General features: G+C 37.5%; 2 protein-coding genes across 5 annotated transcripts; one reads left to right on the top strand and one right to left on the bottom strand.

Annotated features, from left to right (window-relative positions):
* The first annotated feature begins 752 nt into the window (after positions 1 to 752).
* On the top strand, positions 753 to 19,574 carry LOC131429808 (uncharacterized). Of its 4 annotated transcripts, XM_058594192.1 has the most exons (5): positions 753 to 971; positions 18,023 to 18,140; positions 18,209 to 18,333; positions 18,478 to 19,025; positions 19,085 to 19,574. In XM_058594192.1, exons 4-5 carry the CDS (start codon positions 18,496 to 18,498, stop codon positions 19,467 to 19,469), a joined length of 915 nt encoding a protein of 304 aa, XP_058450175.1. In that variant the 5' UTR covers positions 753 to 971; positions 18,023 to 18,140; positions 18,209 to 18,333; positions 18,478 to 18,495; the 3' UTR covers positions 19,470 to 19,574. The 4 variants fall into 4 exon arrangements, with proteins under 4 accessions (XP_058450175.1, XP_058450173.1, XP_058450174.1 ...); XM_058594190.1 differs by lacking the exon at positions 18,209 to 18,333; XM_058594191.1 differs by lacking the exons at positions 18,023 to 18,140; positions 18,209 to 18,333.
* On the bottom strand, positions 979 to 2,775 carry LOC131429809 (uncharacterized). Its single transcript, XM_058594195.1, has 3 exons — positions 2,238 to 2,775; positions 1,870 to 2,172; positions 979 to 1,813 (listed from the first exon to the last, which is right to left on the bottom strand). The coding sequence occupies exons 1-3, from the start codon at positions 2,370 to 2,372 to the stop codon at positions 1,328 to 1,330; spliced, it is 924 nt and encodes a 307-aa protein (XP_058450178.1). The 5' UTR covers positions 2,373 to 2,775; the 3' UTR covers positions 979 to 1,327.
* Positions 19,575 to 21,124: the final 1,550 nt, after the last annotated feature.

Below are 21,124 nucleotides of genomic sequence, written 5' to 3' on the forward strand. Positions count from 1 at the left end.
AAATGATTCTATCGCAATTATCAACTGCCTGTATAGAATCGGATCGCGAAACGAGAATAAGCGACCGTTTGTTGCTTCAGAGAAGATCCCCACAGCGGCGTGCTAACCTTTGATTCTCAGAAATGTCATCGAGAGAAATTCGCTCTCGCACTGGTGTCGATTCTATGTTAAATGAGCCATGCCGGGTTTTTGTTGTTGCGATGATTTCCAACTCTTTTTGATGGCACTGATTCAATCGTGGAAGAGTTGCGAGCGAGCGTTCTATGATACGATAAAAGCCATCGATTTGGGTTATTTGATTAAATCGTAATCTTGAGTTTATCTTTGCTTTTATCTCATCACTGTATTCAAATACTAAAAGAAAGCTAAGACGGAAAGGTCTAATTTTTCTTTATTATTTTTTTGTGAAATCTGTATCAAATTTAAGAAATCTGTATTCTGTATTAGATTTGTATGCGCATGTACAAATCTGTTTAATACAGGTGAATGTTTATATATGACATCTCTGGTCTAAACAAGTATAAAATGCGCAGAATTAAAATTATATCAAAGTTTTCAATATCAACCGAAAGCTTGTGGTTTTGGTTGGGAAATTATGCGAAAAGTTAAGCGTCAAATGTAAAACCAGTCTGTTCATTCGAAAAAAAAGTTAAACAAAGAGAAACTGTAAATTGCAATTAGGCCCTTTGGTCGTGTGACGATCGAATTTTCACTAATATTTTTCTCTGTGCATTCAAAAGTGACAACTTATTGTTGTCTTCAATTTTATTTATTGTCAATATCTATTCCATTGATTTTCGTTACAATAAATTGTGTACCGGCGAATTTAATATTGGCTCTGGAACATTTTAGGAACAGAAAGTTCAATTAAATGAAATAGTGCGAAATGATGTCCGGGGGTTAGTTTACATTCGTAACGATTCAGTTTAAAGATCACCCAGTTAGAAAAACAGAGCCCACAATAAATCATGGTAAGTGGGAGCCCGATCCGATTTAAAATACCCCGTGTGCTTAACCACGCATGAAAATAGAAAGTGTAACTAAATGATTTTTCTTGCATTCGTAAAAAGTGTACCACAATGTCTAGCACAAATGAAATCTAATTTGATTTTGAGGTGAAATGTTTTCAGATTAACAAACTAGAATGATCTTTCAAAACTAGCTCCTACTGTTTTATATAAAAATATAAACTGCATCCAGCTAGGAGTGCCATCAATTATCTAATCATCTATCAGTAAAGTATATTCCATAATGTTTCGCTTAAATAATTTGTAAGGAACTACAATCAGTTTTAAATTCTCGTAAATAGCGGGGCGTATCGTCGTTGTTACTCAGTCTCTTGTTTCACAATAGTGATTTCATCCAGTAGGTGCTCTCCATTATGCAACGTAGTTTCGTAGGTGTCCTTTTCTGAAACCGGTAGTGACGAAGACGGCAACAACGACTGACAGGGTGGAGGTGACCTGTGGGGTGCATTCGACGTAAGTAATGAGAGAGCTTTGGTGGCCGCCTCATGCATCGCTTCCGAAACAACTATCTGAATACGGAGCCTAGTTTTTTCCTCTATCTGTGGATTGTTCATTGTATTCAAAGAATGAACAAGGAACTTCCCGAACTCTTCATTAGATACGTTGCCAATCCGTTGTTCTTGATTTATGCCTGGCAAATTCTCGAACCGTCTTTTTTTGTAGCGTGGATATTCATTTGGCTGGTTTTGAATAGAATTTTGTTCCGGCTGGGTTGGCTCTTCTGATGGACTTTCGTAATGTTCGTCCAAAAATACAACAGATTCTGAACAGTCCTCTTCGTAGTTCTAAAATAAATAAAAAAAATATATCGACTGACAATCGGATGAGACGAACAACTAACTAAAGTATTATCATATTGCGATAAAAGTTCCCCCTTCAAAAATTGTAACGCATTGTAGTAATCCCATTTAGGAACGTATCCGTCGACAGCAGCTATTCTTTTTACATTCTGCATGTAAACTGTGCGTAATGAACGAAGCTTTTCTTTGACTTCATCGGTGGATGTTCCGAACTCGTTTGCTATTTCTCTCAGTAGTTCTGCTCGTCGATGCTTGTTTCTGTAGTTCAACTGTTTTCGTTGCCATAAGGCCGGTTTGCTACGGAAGGCATCGATCAAATTGAAAGTTTCCTCTACCGTCCATAGCTGCGTTATAAATTTGACGAAAAAGTTACTAAAAATCTTAATCGTATTTAAAAATAAAAACAAACCTTTGTTTTGCCGGGGTCTTTCATTGCCATGGTGCTGATATCAATTCGTCTGAGTTGACTAGTTGACATCCTAACAATGCGAGCGCGATGATTCTCACACGCTCGCAGCAAGCACTTGCGTGCAAGAACTTGCATAAAGCCTGCAATAGTTTTTTAAGGTGCTGTCATATTTTTGTTGATTTCCACAATTTAACAAATTAGGGTAACAGAGGTATTTTGCCCAACTTTAGGATTGATTTTATTTTGGCCAACTTTATAAAAATATCCACCAAATATTGTAATATCTTTAAAAACCCCTTCCGCAATAGGTAATTTAATGTGATTAGCTTCAAATTGATGCAAAATGAGTTACTTAACATCGATAAAATCCGATGAAATCGATAAAGTGGCCAAAATACCTCTGTTACCCTAATCGGACAGGGTGAGGAAGGTGTTGAAGTAGATTTTAGACTTTTTTTTTCCACGAAAAAAATCCGCTATTTTGTAGCTGTAAAACCTTTCTAAAGTATAGTGGTTTTCAACTGGATATAGAATGCGACGGAATCGTCGCAGAATAGCGAAATAATGAGCGTTAGAACCATGGATGCCAGGGTTTCAGATTGGTATGTAAATTTGCAATTTCCAGGGTTGTTACGGTCGCGCGGATTTCGCGGTTTTCGCGGATTTCGCGATTTTCGCGGATTTGGCGCGGTTTCTGCTAAGATTTTGATGCTATGGCGCGGATTTCGCGCGAATTTCAAAAAACATCATTCCACAAAATTCTTTGCAAATTTTTGAAACTTGTGAGTTTTATGAAACCCTAAACAATTAAAGATGGGCGAACGTTTCAGCAATTGGTCGAGTTGACCGAATTTTCCCTTGATAAAACTAAAATTTACTAGAAGGCGGTTCTAGCCAATGTTTACTTCAGTGGACATAATTTCGATTTTATGCTTTTCGATCTCGAGTGATACAAGTTGCTATTTCAACATTTTGCACTCAAGGATATTGATGTCAGATGGAAGATATCGTCTCAGTGATAATACATTCAATAATGCAAAGAACGTAATAAATGGAATGCGATTCTTCAATAATATAGTAACAAATTTTGTGTATGATAAAAATCGAATTCTTAAAGCAAAAATTACACGACATGCCTACGAAGCGAAGTCTGATAATAAAAGAAACGAAGAAGTTCTGGGATTCCATTCGTGGTGATAAGAAAGTGTTCTAATAGTTTGTTTTTTTGCGTTCTGGAATTTGTCCTGAAATATGGAAGAAATCCTATGTGAATAAGGGTATAGTATCCAACTACCTTGGAATTGTTACTTTGTGCGCTGTATCGAAGCTGTTTGAAATTATAGTTCTGGATTTTATAACACATAGTTGCTCTGACTACATATCAGAGACTCAGCTTGGATCCATGCCAAAGCTTTCAACTTCCCCTGCTGCGGTCGACAAAATCAATCATCACATAACGATCTCCAAGTTAAGTAGACTGGGATTAAATGGATAATTTTTTAATTGGCTTCGATCATATCTAACTGGTAATGAAATGATAGTGAAAAAAGGAGCCTGTACAACCTCACCAAGTGCTGTTACATCTGGAGTTCCTCAAGGAAGTCACCTTGGACCGTTCATAATTTTATTGTATCAACGATCTAAATTTTTCGATCAAGTGTAAGAAACTATCGTTCGCTGATGACTTTCGTATTTCATATTTCTAAATGGTTTAAATGCCACTAAATGCTCCGTCGTCTCTTTGTGTAGCAAAAAGTCTGTATTCAAGTTCGACTACAATATGCCACAAACTGTTCTCGAACGCGCATCGTCTGTTAAGGACCTGGGTGTTCTGGAAACCAAGTTAAATTTTAAAGAGCACATAGAGCTTTCAATTGTTACAATTTGACATTCGACATCGTAGTTTTCCTATTTTTTCGGATTCCCTATGTTAGAACTAATTATGGATATAACGAGACCATTGCTAGCATGTGCTGCATATATAACAAATGTTTCAATTCTTTCGACTTTCATTTATTACGTAATGTTATCAAGAAATCGTTTCTCATGTTACTGTCTCATTAGATGTAGTTACTATAGAAGCACTAGATTTAAGCAAATGTATCATTTGGATGATTTTGATCTATTGATGCAAAAGATGAGGAGTTTTTATGCCTACTTGAGAACAAGTTTGACAGAAACTAATTCCAGTGAGCTTTTCCCTGATCCAAATAAAAGAATAAAAGATGATTTCCTCCTCAGACATTCAGAGTAAAATCTTTCAGCAGAAGAAGACGCTATTATAATTGAAACTGATATTAAAAAGAGTGAATCAGATCATCCCGATGTGGTTTACCTAAAAATTCTTCTTACCAAGAAGGAAATGTTTGCCGAGCAAAAAAAAGTCGAAACAAAAAAAAATATCTTCGATGAAATCTGTTTCACTTCTTTTAAAATCACAAGTGTAAGCATTTTTATTTTTACTGTAACATTTTCCGTACATCAGAGAGTATTAATTAAGGATCAAGAATAAACCAAGTTAACTTGTGTATTACGTACAATTTATTCAGTACGTTTGTTATAGATTAATAAATGCAGTGCAACGAGTTTCTTAAAGTAACTTGCAGGATTGAGTTTCAAACAATTTTTTTTAACAATAATTTATTCTCAAATGAATGTTAAACCTGACATTTTGTATGATATTTCAGCTTTGAACAATTTCTCACCAACGTTTGATGGAAAATTGCTTACATTTTATGAATATAGATTTTAATTCCCTTATAAAAAAGTTGGCATCACTGCTTCAAATCATTTGTATTAGATTGCGCTACACAAAATAAGCAAAACTAAATATTTTCTGTTAAAAAAGTAGTTTTCCGGAAAAATAAATAGTTTTACGACAACATGCCATTTCCATTGCCTCTCGCATGTTAAATTAAAGGTTCCTATTTTACGGGTTCACTTGTAGAAGCTACGAAAAAAAATTTTGCAAGAGGAAATCCATATAGGAATGTGTTTGTTGCTAATCAAATGTGTCAGTGGAAGTAAGCTGAAACTGAGATAATTTTTCTCGAGCAGTTTTAAGGAAAACCGAAGAGTTCTAGACTAAGACACTTTTCTTGAATTGCAATTTTAAGTAGAATGAACTGATTGGTTTATTTTTCAACCATATGGAAGATTTATTGATTAAAATCAGTAAAAGAAGCGCCGGAATTTGTTTTTACGCACATATTGTTGACATTACTCATACGCTTGCAAAAAGTCTTGCTCCTTAACTAAGGGCATCGAAAAAGATGAAGAATAAAAATGAAATCGTTTTCGTTGGGTTTTTCGAAGTGACGTGCTGTATGCGGACTTATTTATTGTGTTCATATGACAAACTTATGCAGATTTTTAAATTATATTTAAGTGAATTTTCAAGTACTGCGTAAAGTATCACCTGCATAAAAATAGTTGTCTAACGCTTCGCTCGAATATCGCGCGTTTCAGTTTTCAACTTCGCGCGGATTTCGCGCGTTTTAGTGTTCGACTTCGCGCGGATTTCGCGCGTTTTGATTTTGAAATTTTTCGTAACAACCCTGATTTCGTTTGTTAGCAGAGTTTGCAATCTAGCAGACTTTTTGCAGATTTTTCAAGTACATAAACATACATTTATAAACATACGTCCAATTTAATGGCTTTTGCTATTACTGTAGGGTATTTGTTTGGTTTTTCTCGTCATAATTTTAAATTTTGAGCTCGCATAGGAGCATTTCTAGTACGCGGGCGCACAAAATTTTACCTGGCATCTCTGCCAGAATATTGGACAGTTGTTTTAACCAGCCCCCTGCTATGACGTCATGAAACTGTGGCCAGCATCTTTCTGCAAAAACCAAAACAATGAAGAAGAATGGCTAACAAAAAATTGGATATTACAAAATACTTGTTTATTCAGTACTCTTTAAAGCACTTCCCTGCAAATTATCGATCAGAATATGATCACTACGATAAGGAAATTAAGATATTACTCGAATTGAAATGCTCGAATGTTTGTTTACCATACTCTGAGCGCTCTGATTGCCCACCAAATGCCCCAGATGTTGGCTACGATAGCACTTGCTGGAGTGCCCTATCTTTGTCACCGGGCTGGTTTTAACCGCTTCGCTGTCTCTTGTATTGAAATTAACTAGCATTAGAGCCACAAGAAAAATTAATCGACTGGTGGATTCAGGTCAATTGCAGTTTCAACTGGTAATAATCCTTAGCGACCAGTGTTATTTCATTGTTCATTGAAAGCATCAACAAATATATATCTGTCAAAGACGACCAACTTTTTGGAGTGGACGATTTACAATTTTTTGTAAAAGTTTATTTTATAGTTAAAATCGACAATGTTTCGAATAAAGCACAAAGTTTTGAAGATCAAGGCATCGATTAATATAAAATATGAATGAAAAGGAAACATACTAAGCACAAAATTATCATTGTGTCAAATAGATAACATACGCTTAAAAAATCCGTGCCAGTTCTAGCCGATGGCAGATCACATACGCATTATCAAAATGAATTCATTATGATTGAAGTTTACTTAATAATTATTCTGCTAATAGAAATTTTTCATTGTAACGGTCAATTCGAAAAATATTTTTTCTGACATGTGGTCTCGAAGAGGTTGAATCGATGCGAATGACAGTTTCGCTATCTTTGCGGCATTTTGTCGCTATCTTATTGCATCGCAATCTTTTCTAGCCGACAGTGAAAATTACAATAACAAAAAAAATGAAAAGAACAACGTTGGGTAACAAAAAACGAAAAGGAAGGAAACAATTTAATAGTTTTGTCATAATACAACATTTCAATAATGTTTTGTCAAATTTTCAAGTCATTCGCAAAAGAACTCTTGGGTATGTGCGCCGAGCTCTTACCTCTTCGCAGTATAAGATAAGCAAAGATAAAGGTCCATAACTTCCAGAGTTTTTTTTTCCATAGGCATGAAAGTTTGACAAAATATCCTTGAAATGTTTTATCATAAGAAAATACAAAGGAAAAATAAATAATTATTTAAAAAGTGTTAGTTTTTAACTTCTTAAAAAATAATGTTTTATTTTATATTGGAAACTTTTAAGACATTTATCCCTGTTGTTGCGAGATGGACGAATTATTCACATGCCACAATCAAGCCCTGATATTTTGTTTTTATAGTATCCAATGGATCTAGACTCCTCCGGTTCGGTCAAAATAGAGATCCTGCAACAACCTTTTTGTGAAGAGAATGTGTTTTGGATTGTTATGCATTTTCAACAATATTATTAATTATCAATATATACGCTTGAGTTGTTGAAAAACTCCTAGAAAATGAGAGAAGCAGATAAAACTTTACTTATGAAATGCGTAAGAACCTTTATCAGCGAGAGAAAAATTGGTCTGGTTTATTCGTGGGAAAAAAATAGCTCCGGTTTATAAGAAATAAGATTAATTTGGCTCATTGAAACAGTTAACTTACTTGTATCGTTACACAAATAAGATCATAGGTAAATTGGCATTTTTGGCTCAATGGGTTTGGGAACAAATAAAAATTGCCGTTTTTTTGGAGCGAGAAAAAAAACGGTCACGAAGTTCTCGAGACCCCATTACATGAAAAAAAATGATGAAGCCAACGTCACGGTGAACGGTCGAATCGATTAAATCCATAAAGTTTGTTAGGTGGACCAAAATATATGAAGTGGCCAAAATACCTCTGTTACCCTACTACTTTATATATTGGTTGAAGTCAAAAGCGAGATATTTTAGATTTTTATATAAATCTATGAAACGAAGAATACCATGAAAAATTGTTGCAGAGTAAAAACATACAATTGGTTAGATGGATTGACTAATGAATAATGAAAATTTTATTTAAATCAACAACCTACGTTGCTAGGCGTTGCTAAGGCTACACAATACATTCGTTGGTTAGATATTGAATGACTACTTCGATTACAACACTCCTCCCTAAGCAACGAATCCAATTAACTTTATATTTTCTTTTAACTTCTGATTAGCCAGAGCTTTTGTGAACCCATCTGCAGGTTGCTGTTTTGTGTTCACGTATCCCAGCTCGACTACTCCCTGATCTAGGACATCTCGGACGAAGTGATACTTGATATCTAGATGCTTTGTCCGTGGATTATAACCTTGGTTCTGCGCGATACAGATTGCTGATTGATTATCACATCGAATGGGAATCTTTTGCACTCCGAAAATCTGTGACTGGAACTGATGCCACCAAAGTGCTTCCTGTACTGTTCGGGACAGAGCGATGTATTCTGCTTCGCACGAAGACAATGCAACTGTCGGTAAACGTATCCTGTAGTGGATTTTCTGGAGTCCGGTTCTCCTCCCCAATCAGCATCTGTAAAAACGACTAGATACGAGCAATTCTCCTTTGAATATGTTAGGCGATTTGAACGTGTTCCTCGCAGATACCGTATGATACGCTTGACCGCTGTCCAGTGATTACGTCCAGGATTCGCGTTGAATTTGCTGACTTGATTAACAGCGAAACTTATATCGGGACGCGTTGCCTACGCCAGACAGGTGAGACAGCCTACTGCCTCCTGGTAGGGAATCTGCTTCATTTCGCGTATTTCTTCCTGTGTCGTCGGAGACATTGATTTATCCAACTTGACACTCGCCTCTGCTGGCGTGGATACTGGGTTGCAGGTTACCATATTGAACCGTTGCAAAATGCTGTCGATGTAGTGCTCCTGATCCACCCACAGTTTACCATTCTTTTTGTCTCGCGTAATTCTCAGTCCTAAGCAGAAACGCGCTTCACCAAGATCCTTCATTCTGAAGCGATTGTGAAGGAACGATTTCAACTGTTGCTTCAGCTTGTCATTGTTCGTGAATATCATGAAATCGTCGACATAAATAGTAACGAAAATCATTTTTTATCGTTGATTCGGAAATACAGGCACGGATCAACATTTGATTGTTCTAATCCGAATTCTTTCAGCGCTTTGTCCAGCTGGTTGTTCCAAACACGGCTCGACTGTTTAAGCCCATAAAGTGCTTTTCGTAACCGACATACTTGCTTTGAAGTGCCAGCAAATCCTGTCGGTGGTTCCATGTAGATGACCTCGTTCGATAAATTGCCTTGGAGAAATGCAGTAACAGCATCCATTTGCTCTATATCTAGATCATGCTTCACTGACAGCGCCAGTAGGTAACGAATGGTGGAATAACGCACCACGGGGGAATAAACCTCATCGTATTCGATGCCAGGTCGCTGTGAGCACCCTTTGACGACCAGACGCGCCTTGTACCGCTCAGGGTGCGTTTACGTAGTTATAGTAAATGCATTCATTTTCGATGCAAGCATGTAACGCACATCTGAATCGATTGCATAAATTTATATCAGTGTAATGATGGGCTATTCTTGTAGTTTTCTTAACAGTTTGTTATTGTTTCAGGTGTCAAAGTTGATATTACAAGCAGGGAAATAAGACTTTCCGTTGATTTAAGTTTAGTTTAAATTAATTGTGCAGGTGAAGATTCGTACATATTTTTAAGGGTTCTACAAATATTCTGTAGATGCAGATTTAAATTTTTTCAAACATTTGTCAAATAGGCAGATTTTTCGAATTGGTTAGTTTATTTGCTCGATCGACACAAATGTTAACACAGACTTTTTAAAACTGCAGAAATTTGAACCTTCGATCTGGCATCGTTAATTACAAGTTACAATATCTACCTATGGCTGATATACGGAAACGTTCTCTGGAAAGAGAAGAAAAGAACAAATCTATCGACATAACCAGTTTATTCGAACTGGTTTCGGAAGAAGAATTAATATATTCAGTACGTCACCCATATCACAAATTCGTGCATCGGTCAATGCAACATGGAGGCGCATCGCTCAAAAGTTAGAAACAGGTAAATTAGTAGACTTCCTGATTTTGAAGAATAATCTCTATTTGATAATATTTATTTTAGATCCTCAATCTTGCAAAGATATCAAATTGTTTGGATCTCTCGTTCCATCAGTGATTTAAATGATTATGTTAATTTAAGAACGTAATGTAATTGAACCAGCTTGATCTTTAATAAATGTAAACTACTGCTAAAAGGACAAGGTCGGTGTGTTTTTGTGTATGTAATAAAACTGTGCCCTAGATTATCTCGGTGATGCCTTGACAGATTTTCACAAACTTAGATTGAAATGAAAGTTATCTTGGTCCCATAGCCTAATATTAGATATTATTTGCATCGTACTTCCGCAGTGAGAATGGCATACACAAAGTATGTCTATTGTTCAGCAAGTTGCGGCATAACCGATGACTTCATATCATATGAATTGAAGGATATTATATCGTTTCTCACCCAATGCAGTAAGGAGCTATAGTCAGAAGGGATCATTGTTCTTACTAGAGTGAGTGAAACCTCTAAATCCTTTCGAAGGTTGGAGGTATTATTAAGTGTGCATTTTGTCACCAGCAGAACGTTGCAAACTGATGTTTCTTTTGTGCTGTTTTCCTGCTTATGTACTACTTAATTCCTCTCCATGTTCTTCTTATCCTTCCCTTCCCACCAGGAAAATGACGAGAAGCCACGGCAAGGTACAAATCTCCAAATATTCAGGGGAACCTGCCACTACTATTAATTTGTTTTGACTCCCGATTCGGGTTGATGAGGGTCAAATATGCACTCAATTATCGGAAAATTACTGAGCCGATTTTACAAACTTAGGATCAAATGTAAAGTCTTATGATCTCATCGAGTACTGATGAGTAATCTTTGGATTTGACTTCATAGGACGTATTATTAAACTCGAAACGAACGATTTTTTGTACAAGCACTTGTACGAAAAGACGATTCGACTCGGCTGGCCCAGGTTCCAGAATCACCATATATTGTATAAGTGTCAAAAAACACACTATTACTTCACTATGTGGATTAAAGATTATCCGAGTTATACTGTTTATATGAAAATGCTCAATGCTTTATGTAACTAACGTAAATAAAATACTATCAATTGTTTGATTCAAAGAAATAATTACCGAATACTTTTTATTTTATTGTGGAACTATATTATGCTTAGCAATACATCAATGAAATTACATTTCTCCAGATAAAATTGCATTATTTATACATGCTACCGAATTTTTTCATACCAAATTTTGCAATAAGTTTTGTCGTTGTTTTTTATAATCATTGCTCGATCTCAAACTGGTGAAATTAACACTAGTGAATACGGTGGATGATTTCGCTATTTGCAAACTCACGTACAACTCTCGTTGCTTATTATCCGATATCAAAAGGTTATGAAGCACAACGCACGCCTTAACTATTTTTTCTGTAACAATCAAACTGGCGTTAATACGATTTGAAAGAATTCTCCATGCAGCGCAAGTGATGCCGAAGGTTCGTTCAACGCATTGTCTGGCTCTTGAAATTCTAGCATTATAAATTCTTTCTTCGGAAGTGAGCCACTGCCCACTTATTGGCCTCAGAATGTTGCGATGGAGTGGAAATGCTTCATATGCGACAAGGTAATATGGGAACGGTACGTAATCATTTGGAAGTGGCTTGTCAGGTGGAAAATTCAGACGATTACTAGAAAGAAGCTCTCCAAAAAGAGTTTCTTTGAACGTTCCTCCATCACTAGCACTACCATACTGGCCAATATCAATCCATGTATATAAACATGCTGCGTCGCATACCGCGAGCAGGACTATGCTGAAGGTTTTTTGTAATTGTAAAGCATTGTGCCTGTAATGTAAAAAATGTTTCTTATTGAGTTGAGCTGATAAGCAAGCTTGCGTATAATCATAATCTTTAGCCTAAAAAAGGCTGAATGCTTTTTCCTGCTCAACTACAGTTTTCGTACTGCAAATCTCCGCTTCCTACATCTGCGCCTGGATGAAAAAAATAATTTTCAAACCATTTAACGAAACTGATTACGCAGTTCATTTATATAACAATCGGTTTTAAAAGTTTGTATTGCCTTCGACCATTTTTCATTTTCCTCCTGTTCTGGACAAAAGCTGTAGCATTCACCAAAAACAACATACTGCATTGAAAAAATTGAATGGATCGCATTTGGGCGAGAAATTGTTTTTAATTTTTTTTGCGCACTGAATAATAACAACAAACCAGATGTTTCAAAATTGTCAAATTTGACATTTACTGCAATAAAATACAACCCTTGGAAGCCAGGGTTGTGCTAATTTTTCATAACGTTATGCATTACACGCTCGCATTTCGTGCAAAATGCACTTAAAATTGTGAAATATTCAATACTGTTTTTAATCAGTAATTTCTCAGGTACATAATGTTTTTATAGCGTCAATTCTTCTAAAAATTAATATACTATCGATTGTATTAAAATTCTAGCCCGAAAATTGCATATTTACATGAAAGCACAAAACCTGCATTTTATGCATGTTTTACGTAAACGCACCCTCAATGTCACCAGATGGTCCTCGCTTTGTCTTGAAGACCCATTTGTTACGAATAACTTTCCTATCGCTTGGCAGACTAGTCAGCTCCCATGTTCCGTTTTTTCCTCCAGAGCAGCGATTTCCTCACGCATGGCCGCAATCCACTTTTCGCGATCCGGGCCGTTAAGTGCTTCTTCGTAGGTTTGAGGGTCATCGAGAGACGTCTTAGAACACATCGGTATAGGCGGGGGGGGGGGGAAACAACGTCACCAGAAAACGAAATATAGGTAACGTAATCGGAATACTTGCCTGGAATTTGGCGCTTCCGGTCGCTGTGCCTATACCCTTGCTGCTCTACAGCTGGTCTAACAAGTTGCGAGGGGAGCGCAGGCTCGTTGTCGGCATCCAGAAACTCAGAATCACTTGAATTGCTGCTGGATGTTGCTAAATCTTCAGTTCCATTGTTGTAGATATCATAGTTGATATCCGGTTCCTCAAGTGAACGTTGTGTTAAGCTCGGTTCATCAACTGAATACAACTCCATGAACTGTATCTGCTGCTGACTTTCGTTCATTTCGATTACATCTTGTGGTTCTCCCTCTTGAACAATGATCACGTCGCGACTAATCAGGATATCACGCTTGATTGGATCATACAATTGGTATCCCTTGCTTGATTCAGCATATCCCACGAAAACTGTTTTCTGGGATATTGTGTCGAACTTCTTTCTTCTTTTCTTAGGAATGTGAACATATGCTGTCGAACCAAAAATCCTCAAATGATGTAAATCGGGTTTTCTACCGGTCCAAGATTCTTCCGGTGTTGTCATGATTGACTTCGTCGGGCTTCTATTAACAAGGTACGCCGCTGTTGAAACCGCCTCGGCCCAAAATTTCTTTGGTAAGCGCGAATCATTCAGCATACTTCTGGCTTTCTCGATGAGTGTCCTGTTCATCCTTTCCTCTACTCCGTTTTGCTGAGGGGTGTACAGACAAGTCTTTTCGTGACGCACTCCATCTTTCATCATGCTTGTTCTGAAGGTTCTGTTGACGTACTCGGTTTCGTTGTCCGTTCTCAAAGCCTTTAGCTTTCTTCCTGTTTGGCGCTCAGTCATGGACTTGAAACTTTCGTATGTTTCAAAAGCTTGTTTCTTATGTTCCAGGAAATAGACAAAAACCTTTCGACTTGCATCGTCGATGAACGTCATTATATAACGACTTCCACCGAGAGAAGAAACTTCGATGGGTCCAACCAGATTCGAGTGGACTAAATCCAGTAGCCCTTCGGCACGCGATACACTGGAAGGAAATGGATTACGTACTTGCTTACTCTCAATGCAAACGATGCACTCTGGTGTGACGTCATTTGCCATTTTGAAACCTTCTGCCATCGTCACTAGTTTCTTCATACTTTGACGATTGAGATGTCCGAGTCGTCTATGCCAATTGCTAGTACTCGGTGTCAGTAGCGCTTCCTCAATCCTTTGGTTAAGCATATACAGGCCGCCTACCTGTGTACCAGATGCAATCACGTTGCCATCACTCTCTCGAACTTCACATCCCTCTGCATTGAAATACACAGTCAACCCCTTTTGACAAATTTGATCGACAGTAGATTGGCAGCTAGTTCCGGAATCTGCAGCACTTCCTTCACTTCGATGGGTCCTTCTTTGAGATCAAGCTTGACCAGTCCCTTCGCGATTGACATCATACTACCGTTGTTTGCTGTTGCCACCGGATGCGCCATGTGCTGTTGCATAACAAACCTGTTGCCACTACGAGACATGTGGCATGTGGCACCAGAATCGAAATACCACTCCTTACCGCTTACCTTGCCTATCGCAAAAACACTGCACATAGCTTTGCTAGCCGTTTTTGGTGAGATTAGGTTTTTCTTCTCCGGACACTTTGCTGCAAAATGCCCATGCTTTTTGCAGTTGTGGCATTTGTCATCTTTCTTTGCCGCATTACTTTTGCCTCCACGCCGCTTAGCATTTTGATTGGAATAAAACACTCCGTTTCCACCAGCAATTTTTGGTTCTTTTTGCAGCTTTACGTCTTGTAATATCTTGGCTTTCACCGCGTCCGATGTCAACGCAGTGCCCGATGCCTCGAGTCCCATTATCATGGGTTCATAATGTTCCGGAAGTCCCATTAGTAACAACGCAGCTAGCCATGAGTCGTCGACCTTGAAACCGATTCCCGCAAGTTTGTGTTCATCAACGTACGCTTCTACGCTGCCGCATTCGTCCAAACGAATCGACGTTAGCTTTCTCAGCAATCCGATTTTTCGTGTTAGACCGTTGTCCTGAAAAGCATTCCGCAGTTTTCCCAGGCTTCTTTGGCGTCTTTTGCGTCCTGGACGAGACTGTAATTAGTCGTCTCCAGACTCAAACAGATGGTGGCCATCGCTCGCAAACTCGTTTCTTCGTCGATTTCTTGACCTTCAGTCACCGACACAGCGCACAGTGATGCCAAGGTGGCAGAAATCCAAAAAATAAATTTATTTTTTTCCTGCGCTGTATTAATTTTGTTTGAATTCTTATATAAGTGAAGGATTACAGTTTAAAGCATAAAAATTTTTGAATAAGAAATAATCTCTCCATATCCTCTCAAAGATAGGGTATTGTAAACTTTCTTTTCATCCTTCCATACAAAATATATGGCGCAATGACGATGTTTTGCGATTAAAGTTCTATATAGGTAGGAAAGGGCTGCCACTGTACAATAGTATTTGATTTTATAGCATTTTTTCTCTACTTTTCAGAAACCACTATGCGATTCTGCACATTTCTGCACCTTAAAGGATATTTTCAATAGTTTGCGGGGTCGACAATAAAAATCACAGAAACAAGAGCCAGACTTTTGTAACTGTGGTCGGTTTCAGTAAATGAAGCCATGAAGATCTTCATATTGCGTCCGCTTTTCATGCTCTGTCCAAACGCATTTGAGTTTCTAATAATAAATAGCGCTTTGTTGATCCCACCACATGCACTTTTTCTGTTCTCCGGAACTTTCTTGTAGTCCATATAAAAATTCCCAAATTTGAACCACGAAAACCACTTTATGCACTTATTTTTTCGTCATTTTTCATAGTTTAATAAGATACTTTAACATAATAAAAATCCACTAATATTAGTAAAGCGGTAGTATTCAACCAAATTTTATTTTGTACTAGTTTATGTGTTCTTTCATAAAGGCGAAATACTTAAAAAATGCAAAATGCAGAGCATTTTCCAAAAATTAGAATTTTTGTTAAAAACAAAAAAAAAAACATTTTTTTGATTGTTACTCTCCCATCTTCAATCATAGTGCAATAAACTACATCAGTTGTGTGTTACAGCATATCAGAAAATTAAAATATTAAGATAAGCCCTTCTGGAGAAAATTGATATTTACAAGATATAAGGAAAAGTTTTTTTCTCTGTGTATACATTTTCCACACAGGTTTAATCATTATTCGAAACATTAGTTAAAGCTCCTAATCAACCACGAAATAAATAAAAATACACAAGTTAATTTATTAAAAAAAGTCGTCATTTTCCGGTCCATAGCGAACGGTGCATCATGTCACTTTTAGGTGGATCGAATATTTTTTCATACGTTATCAAGATGGAAATATATTCAAAGACCTCAAATTATTAATAAAAAATCATCCAGCTGACCTTTATCGACGTATTTATGGTTTTTGCCAACTTTTGTATGGAGAGGCATCACTGTGCAGCGTTCCAGGATCCCTCACGAATGAGCGTCATCTTCATGGCGAACGCCCACGTGGCGTAATTTTCTCGTCCCTTGAGCTTCTCAATGAACGGTAAAGCGACTCCGCTGAAACGACCGTTTCCTGCTACTGGTACTCCAGCACCGGCTGCATTGCCATCTCCTCCACCGTTGTTCATCGTAAAATGATTATTCTTGGATTAATCTTCTTTCTTCTAGTACTGGGCCCATAACCTGTTGCAGAGTAAAAACATACAACTGGTTAGATGGATTGATTAATGAATAATGAAAATTTTATTTGAATCAACAACCTACGTTGCTAGGCGTTGCTAAGGCTACACAATGCATTCGTTGGTTAGACATTGAATGATTACTTCGATTACAACAAAAATAAAACATTTATTTCAGAAAACTAGCATAGATTTTCAATAGCTGAAAATGAAAAGTAACTAATAACGTCGTGGGATCTCGAATCGACAAGCCTCCAGAAATCGTTTTGTTGTCACTGCCATCCAACCGAAGCCGAAGTCGAGATCCGAGAACTCCCACAACACTACCGATGCAGTTTGAGGTCGCATTACATGGGTTCAGTGTCTTTAGCTTCATACCGATTTTGAACTCGTTTTGCGGTGGACCAGCGGCCTGTTTGAAGCATTCGGCAGGAGCGGACACACTTCCGGACTCACGTAGGCACTCCCACCGTCCAGTCTAACACATAGAAACTTTCATACTGGAATGGTCCGGTCGATGTAGTGAAAAAATGTAATTAAATAACAATTCTCGCAAATATTTACACTACTTACACTTTGAGGGCCACTGTTCGTCATTTTCCAAATCGAGTTTTTTACACCGGAAGTTCACGTAGATTGTTTGACGTTTGGTCAATTCACGTAAACCTTATGTGATGACTCTATTCATTTCAGGGGATGTTCGTATAACATTCATTTTCGTCACGTCAAATATTCAATTTGACATTTGAAACCATTTTACGTGATTTATGAAGTGAATCGAACGTGAGTTTCTATTTGAGTGTGGTACGTCAACAAGTTAAATTACTGCATCTGGAGTGAAGATCATGAAACTAACAATCACCTCCCTGCTATGAAAGCTGGTTCCTGAAACCAACGTATTTTGTCTTGGTGGCGTTGTTGTCAACAGTATGTTAAGCTACTTTCATACCATTTTGATACGCACCGGATATAGTTATAGAAATTTTGTCTTATACTAAAAATCATAAATTTTTTAATCCAGAGCAGAGAAATCGAAGGCGTAGAATTTTTATCGGCAACCGTGCAGTAATGTTATGTTATTGTTATGTTGTGAAAACAGTATTTAGTTGTACTTGTATCTTTGAAATAAAAATGATATTCTATAAATTATCTCTGAAATCATCAGAGTCATTCCAAAAAAAGTTCCTGCTGTGTTTCGTTTGTTTGTATTTTTAATAAATATGAATAAATATAGAGAGAATGGAAAGAATATTAGGAAATATTTTTTAAGGCTTAGCTTAGATATTGCAAACACACTTAAATTATCCATTTCTTACATGCTACGAGAAGATTTTTTTTCAATTTTCAATCAGTTTTATTACATATAAATAGTGGTATTGTAACAGTAGTCATTTAATTAGCTCATTTATTTTATGCTAACAAAATGTTTTCTGTTTTTTTTTTAATTTTGACAGATGCTATCTGAATAATGTCTCTATTGAAGGCTACAGGAATTTTATTAGTATGTCAAACCGAGGACTTATTGATCGACATCTTAGTTGGCTCGGTTTCTTTTTATGGAATTTGTTACGTGTAAGTTGTATGTATAAAGCATTGGCATTACATTCTTTTTGTGAAATTTGGTATTTCTGTTTCAACAGACTTCGAAACCGATTCTTAGCGTACAGAATTATTCCGTGGCTAGTACTACGATCCTGCTGACACTAAGAATCCTTCCAGGTCGGAGACTGGCTTGTAAGGCCATTGATCTGCCAACCCGGTAGTTGTATGTATACTAAAGACATTTACTACTCATCATATTCATTTCAAATATTTTCCGATCGAGAATAAAGCATCATAGATCAGCACAATTTGAAAAAAGAATTGAAAGAGGAAAAACTAATAGAAACTTTCTAAAACAATATTGCAGGATCAGTTCTGGCATGAAATGGTAAAAGTTACGGGTCCCGTTTCTGCAACCGTTCGTGCCGCACTGGAACAGACAAAATTCATACATGTTGGTTTGAAGTTTCTGGATGATCAGGTAATCGACACAGTGGAAGCGGACATTCGTCGTCTACCGGCAATGCTGCGAAAATCCGAAGACGAAGTCGCTCAAATGCTAGCGTACCCAGGAGATATTAACGAATTTCGTTTCATGGTCGGTGAGCGAAGCGTGATGAAGTTAATAGCAGAGAACGTGCGGCAATTTGGTTTTAATTGCTTCTACAAAATGTCACTGAGCGGGACTCAGAGGTCTGTCGAACAACAAACTTATATTGCCTGTATGGATAATGCGCAGCAAACTACCAGTGATTCTGTGAAACCAAAGAAACAAAGGTCCTACAGCACTTCAAAACGGTCTAGTTCAAGTATTCCTTGGGTACGAATTTCCGCCAACTCTGTGGATGACAACCGAATACTGAATGTAGAGGAAGAAGAAGTCAAAAGTAAAATTCGCACTTATTTTGAAAAAAAGTAAGTGCCTTTCCGTTTCCAACGCTTGTGAATCTCATTTACAATTCAACCATTTCCAGATGCGACGAAAGCGAAGAACAAGTACTTTTCTGTCAGCAACTGGTCGACATTAGGGTGGAAGTCGAGCAGGATAGCTGCGGTGACATGGCACGCATCACCTGTCCTTTCTGTGATCAGGTGACCGCTCAGATTCGACGGGACAAATCTGGCAGCTGGAAAATATCAAACTTTTCGGCTCATATCAAATACCATCACAATGATCTCAACTATCCGGGAAAGAAGTCACTCCTGGAAATATCTGACACAGAAAGTAGACCGAAAAGTAGGTCGGCTCGGAAAAGATCTCGCAGCATCTTTTCCATGCAGGATTTCGTTGATGCGCACTGCGAACAGACCGTTGATCAGCTGGATTCGGCCATTAAAATCGAAGTGTTAGAGGTGTGAATTATCAGTATTTAAGAATATATTTAATGTAAAGTTTTATTATCGAACTAATTAGTTACGCTAGCAATCTCTAAAAATTGAAAATACTTTTCGTAAATAGAAATACAAAACGAACAAAACTTTGTTTTCCACTAAAAATTCCTTACTCTTCATTATCCGAGACCGGGTGTCAATTAAAACCTTTTTCTGTAACAATTTTAAACAATCATAACGCAGTCATTTGTTGATGGATTTATATTTTTATGCAATATTATATATTGTATCAAAGATAAACTCATGATAAGGTGACTGATGAGTTACTTAAAAACGAGCTTCAAGACTGCCCCAGAATGTATGGACGCACTTTGATTTCGCTGTAAATAATTAACAAGTGTTAGACATTCAAACTTTATTCGATATACTGATAATATTAGACTACAACAACAGAATATTATTCTCAACATTTGCTACTTAGCCATTGTAGACTAGCTAACGCACCTTCTTGCGAACGTTCCTCATTAAATGCCGTACAGACTTCGAATCATGGGTAGAAGTCGTGGCTTCGAATCATGGGTAGAAGTCGTTTTTGTAAACATTCCATGATGTATATTTCGCTGTTCGTTGACGCAGTGGTGATGAAGAGTTTCGAAATCTTACCGCAGTTACAAATTGCTTTCCAGACCATAGCTTTCTTACCAAATTTTTCGTCTTCAATCGATGTCTCGGACTGGTTTAACACTTGCCCTTCTCGCACTGTATAATATTGTGGTCCCGGCAAGGATTTGTAATCGAGTTTCACGTAGGTTTCGTCGTCCATGATTATGCAGTTCAAATTTCCAGCAAGAATCGTATTGTACAGCTTTCGAACCCTCGGCTTGATCGATGCTTCTTGTTTCGGACTACGTTTTGGTTGTTTCTGCTTCTTATAGGTTCGAAGACTCAAACGTTCTTTAGAACGAAGAACACTTGACTTCGAAGTGCCCACTTTTTTGGCCACATCCCGAACTGAAACCTCCTTCTTTTGCTCGAACGCCTTCAGTATACGTTTATCCAAGTGAGGGTTAGCAGGACCTTTTTTTTGACCCGTTTTCGGTTTATCCTCAAAGGTGTTATCCTCACCGAACTTCCTGGTTGCATTTCGCACGGCTTTTTCACTTACTTCTATTTTTGCTATCATTCTCAGTTACAGTCCGCGTTCTGTGCACCATTTGTACACAATTTTTCGACTTTGTTCTGCTGAAAGTCCACGCATTTCGAAACAAACTAATGAAAACGAATAAACAACTGCACAAGTGGTTAGAGAATAGTGTAAACAACAGGACGCAGCCATAAAAATTGACAGATTCTGAACCATTGCGAAATGGCAGCGGTTTTCTGGTTGCGTCCCGGGTTGGCGGTTCAATGCATAGGACGCTAGTCTTAACAGATCGGCTGAAAAGTTTGTATCGTTTCTATGAGAGGGCGCCACTAGAATTAAATCCATACCATTTTCAGTTAGTACCAACCTTCAAAAGATACGTGTATAAATTTGACAGCTGTCTGATTATTAGTTTGTGAGATATCGCATTTTGAGTGAAGCTACTTTTGTTATTGTGAAAAAATGGAAAAAAAGGAATTTCGTGTGTTGATGAAACACTATTTTTTGATGAAAAAAAGTGACGCCGATGCCAAAAAAT

This window comes from Malaya genurostris, chromosome 2 (genome assembly GCF_030247185.1).
Source record: "Malaya genurostris strain Urasoe2022 chromosome 2, Malgen_1.1, whole genome shotgun sequence".
In the NCBI taxonomy this organism is placed as follows: Eukaryota; Metazoa; Arthropoda; class Insecta; order Diptera; family Culicidae; genus Malaya; species Malaya genurostris.

Coding starts and splice junctions, on each gene's coding strand:
- LOC131429809 (XM_058594195.1), bottom strand. CDS start 2,372: ATGCAAGTTCTTGCACGCAAGTGCTTGCTGCGAGCGTGTGAGAATCAT. Junction 2,173..2,237: donor AAGACCCCGGCAAAACAAAG/GTTTGTTTTTAT, acceptor TTTATAACGCAG/CTATGGACGGTAGAGGAAAC. Junction 1,814..1,869: donor CGCAATATGATAATACTTTA/GTTAGTTGTTCG, acceptor TATTTATTTTAG/AACTACGAAGAGGACTGTTC.
- LOC131429808 (XM_058594190.1), top strand. CDS start 18,072: ATGTCAAACCGAGGACTTATTGATCGACATCTTAGTTGGCTCGGTTTC. Junction 18,141..18,477: donor TTTTATGGAATTTGTTACGT/GTAAGTTGTATG, acceptor ACAATATTGCAG/GATCAGTTCTGGCATGAAAT. Junction 19,026..19,084: donor CGCACTTATTTTGAAAAAAA/GTAAGTGCCTTT, acceptor AACCATTTCCAG/ATGCGACGAAAGCGAAGAAC.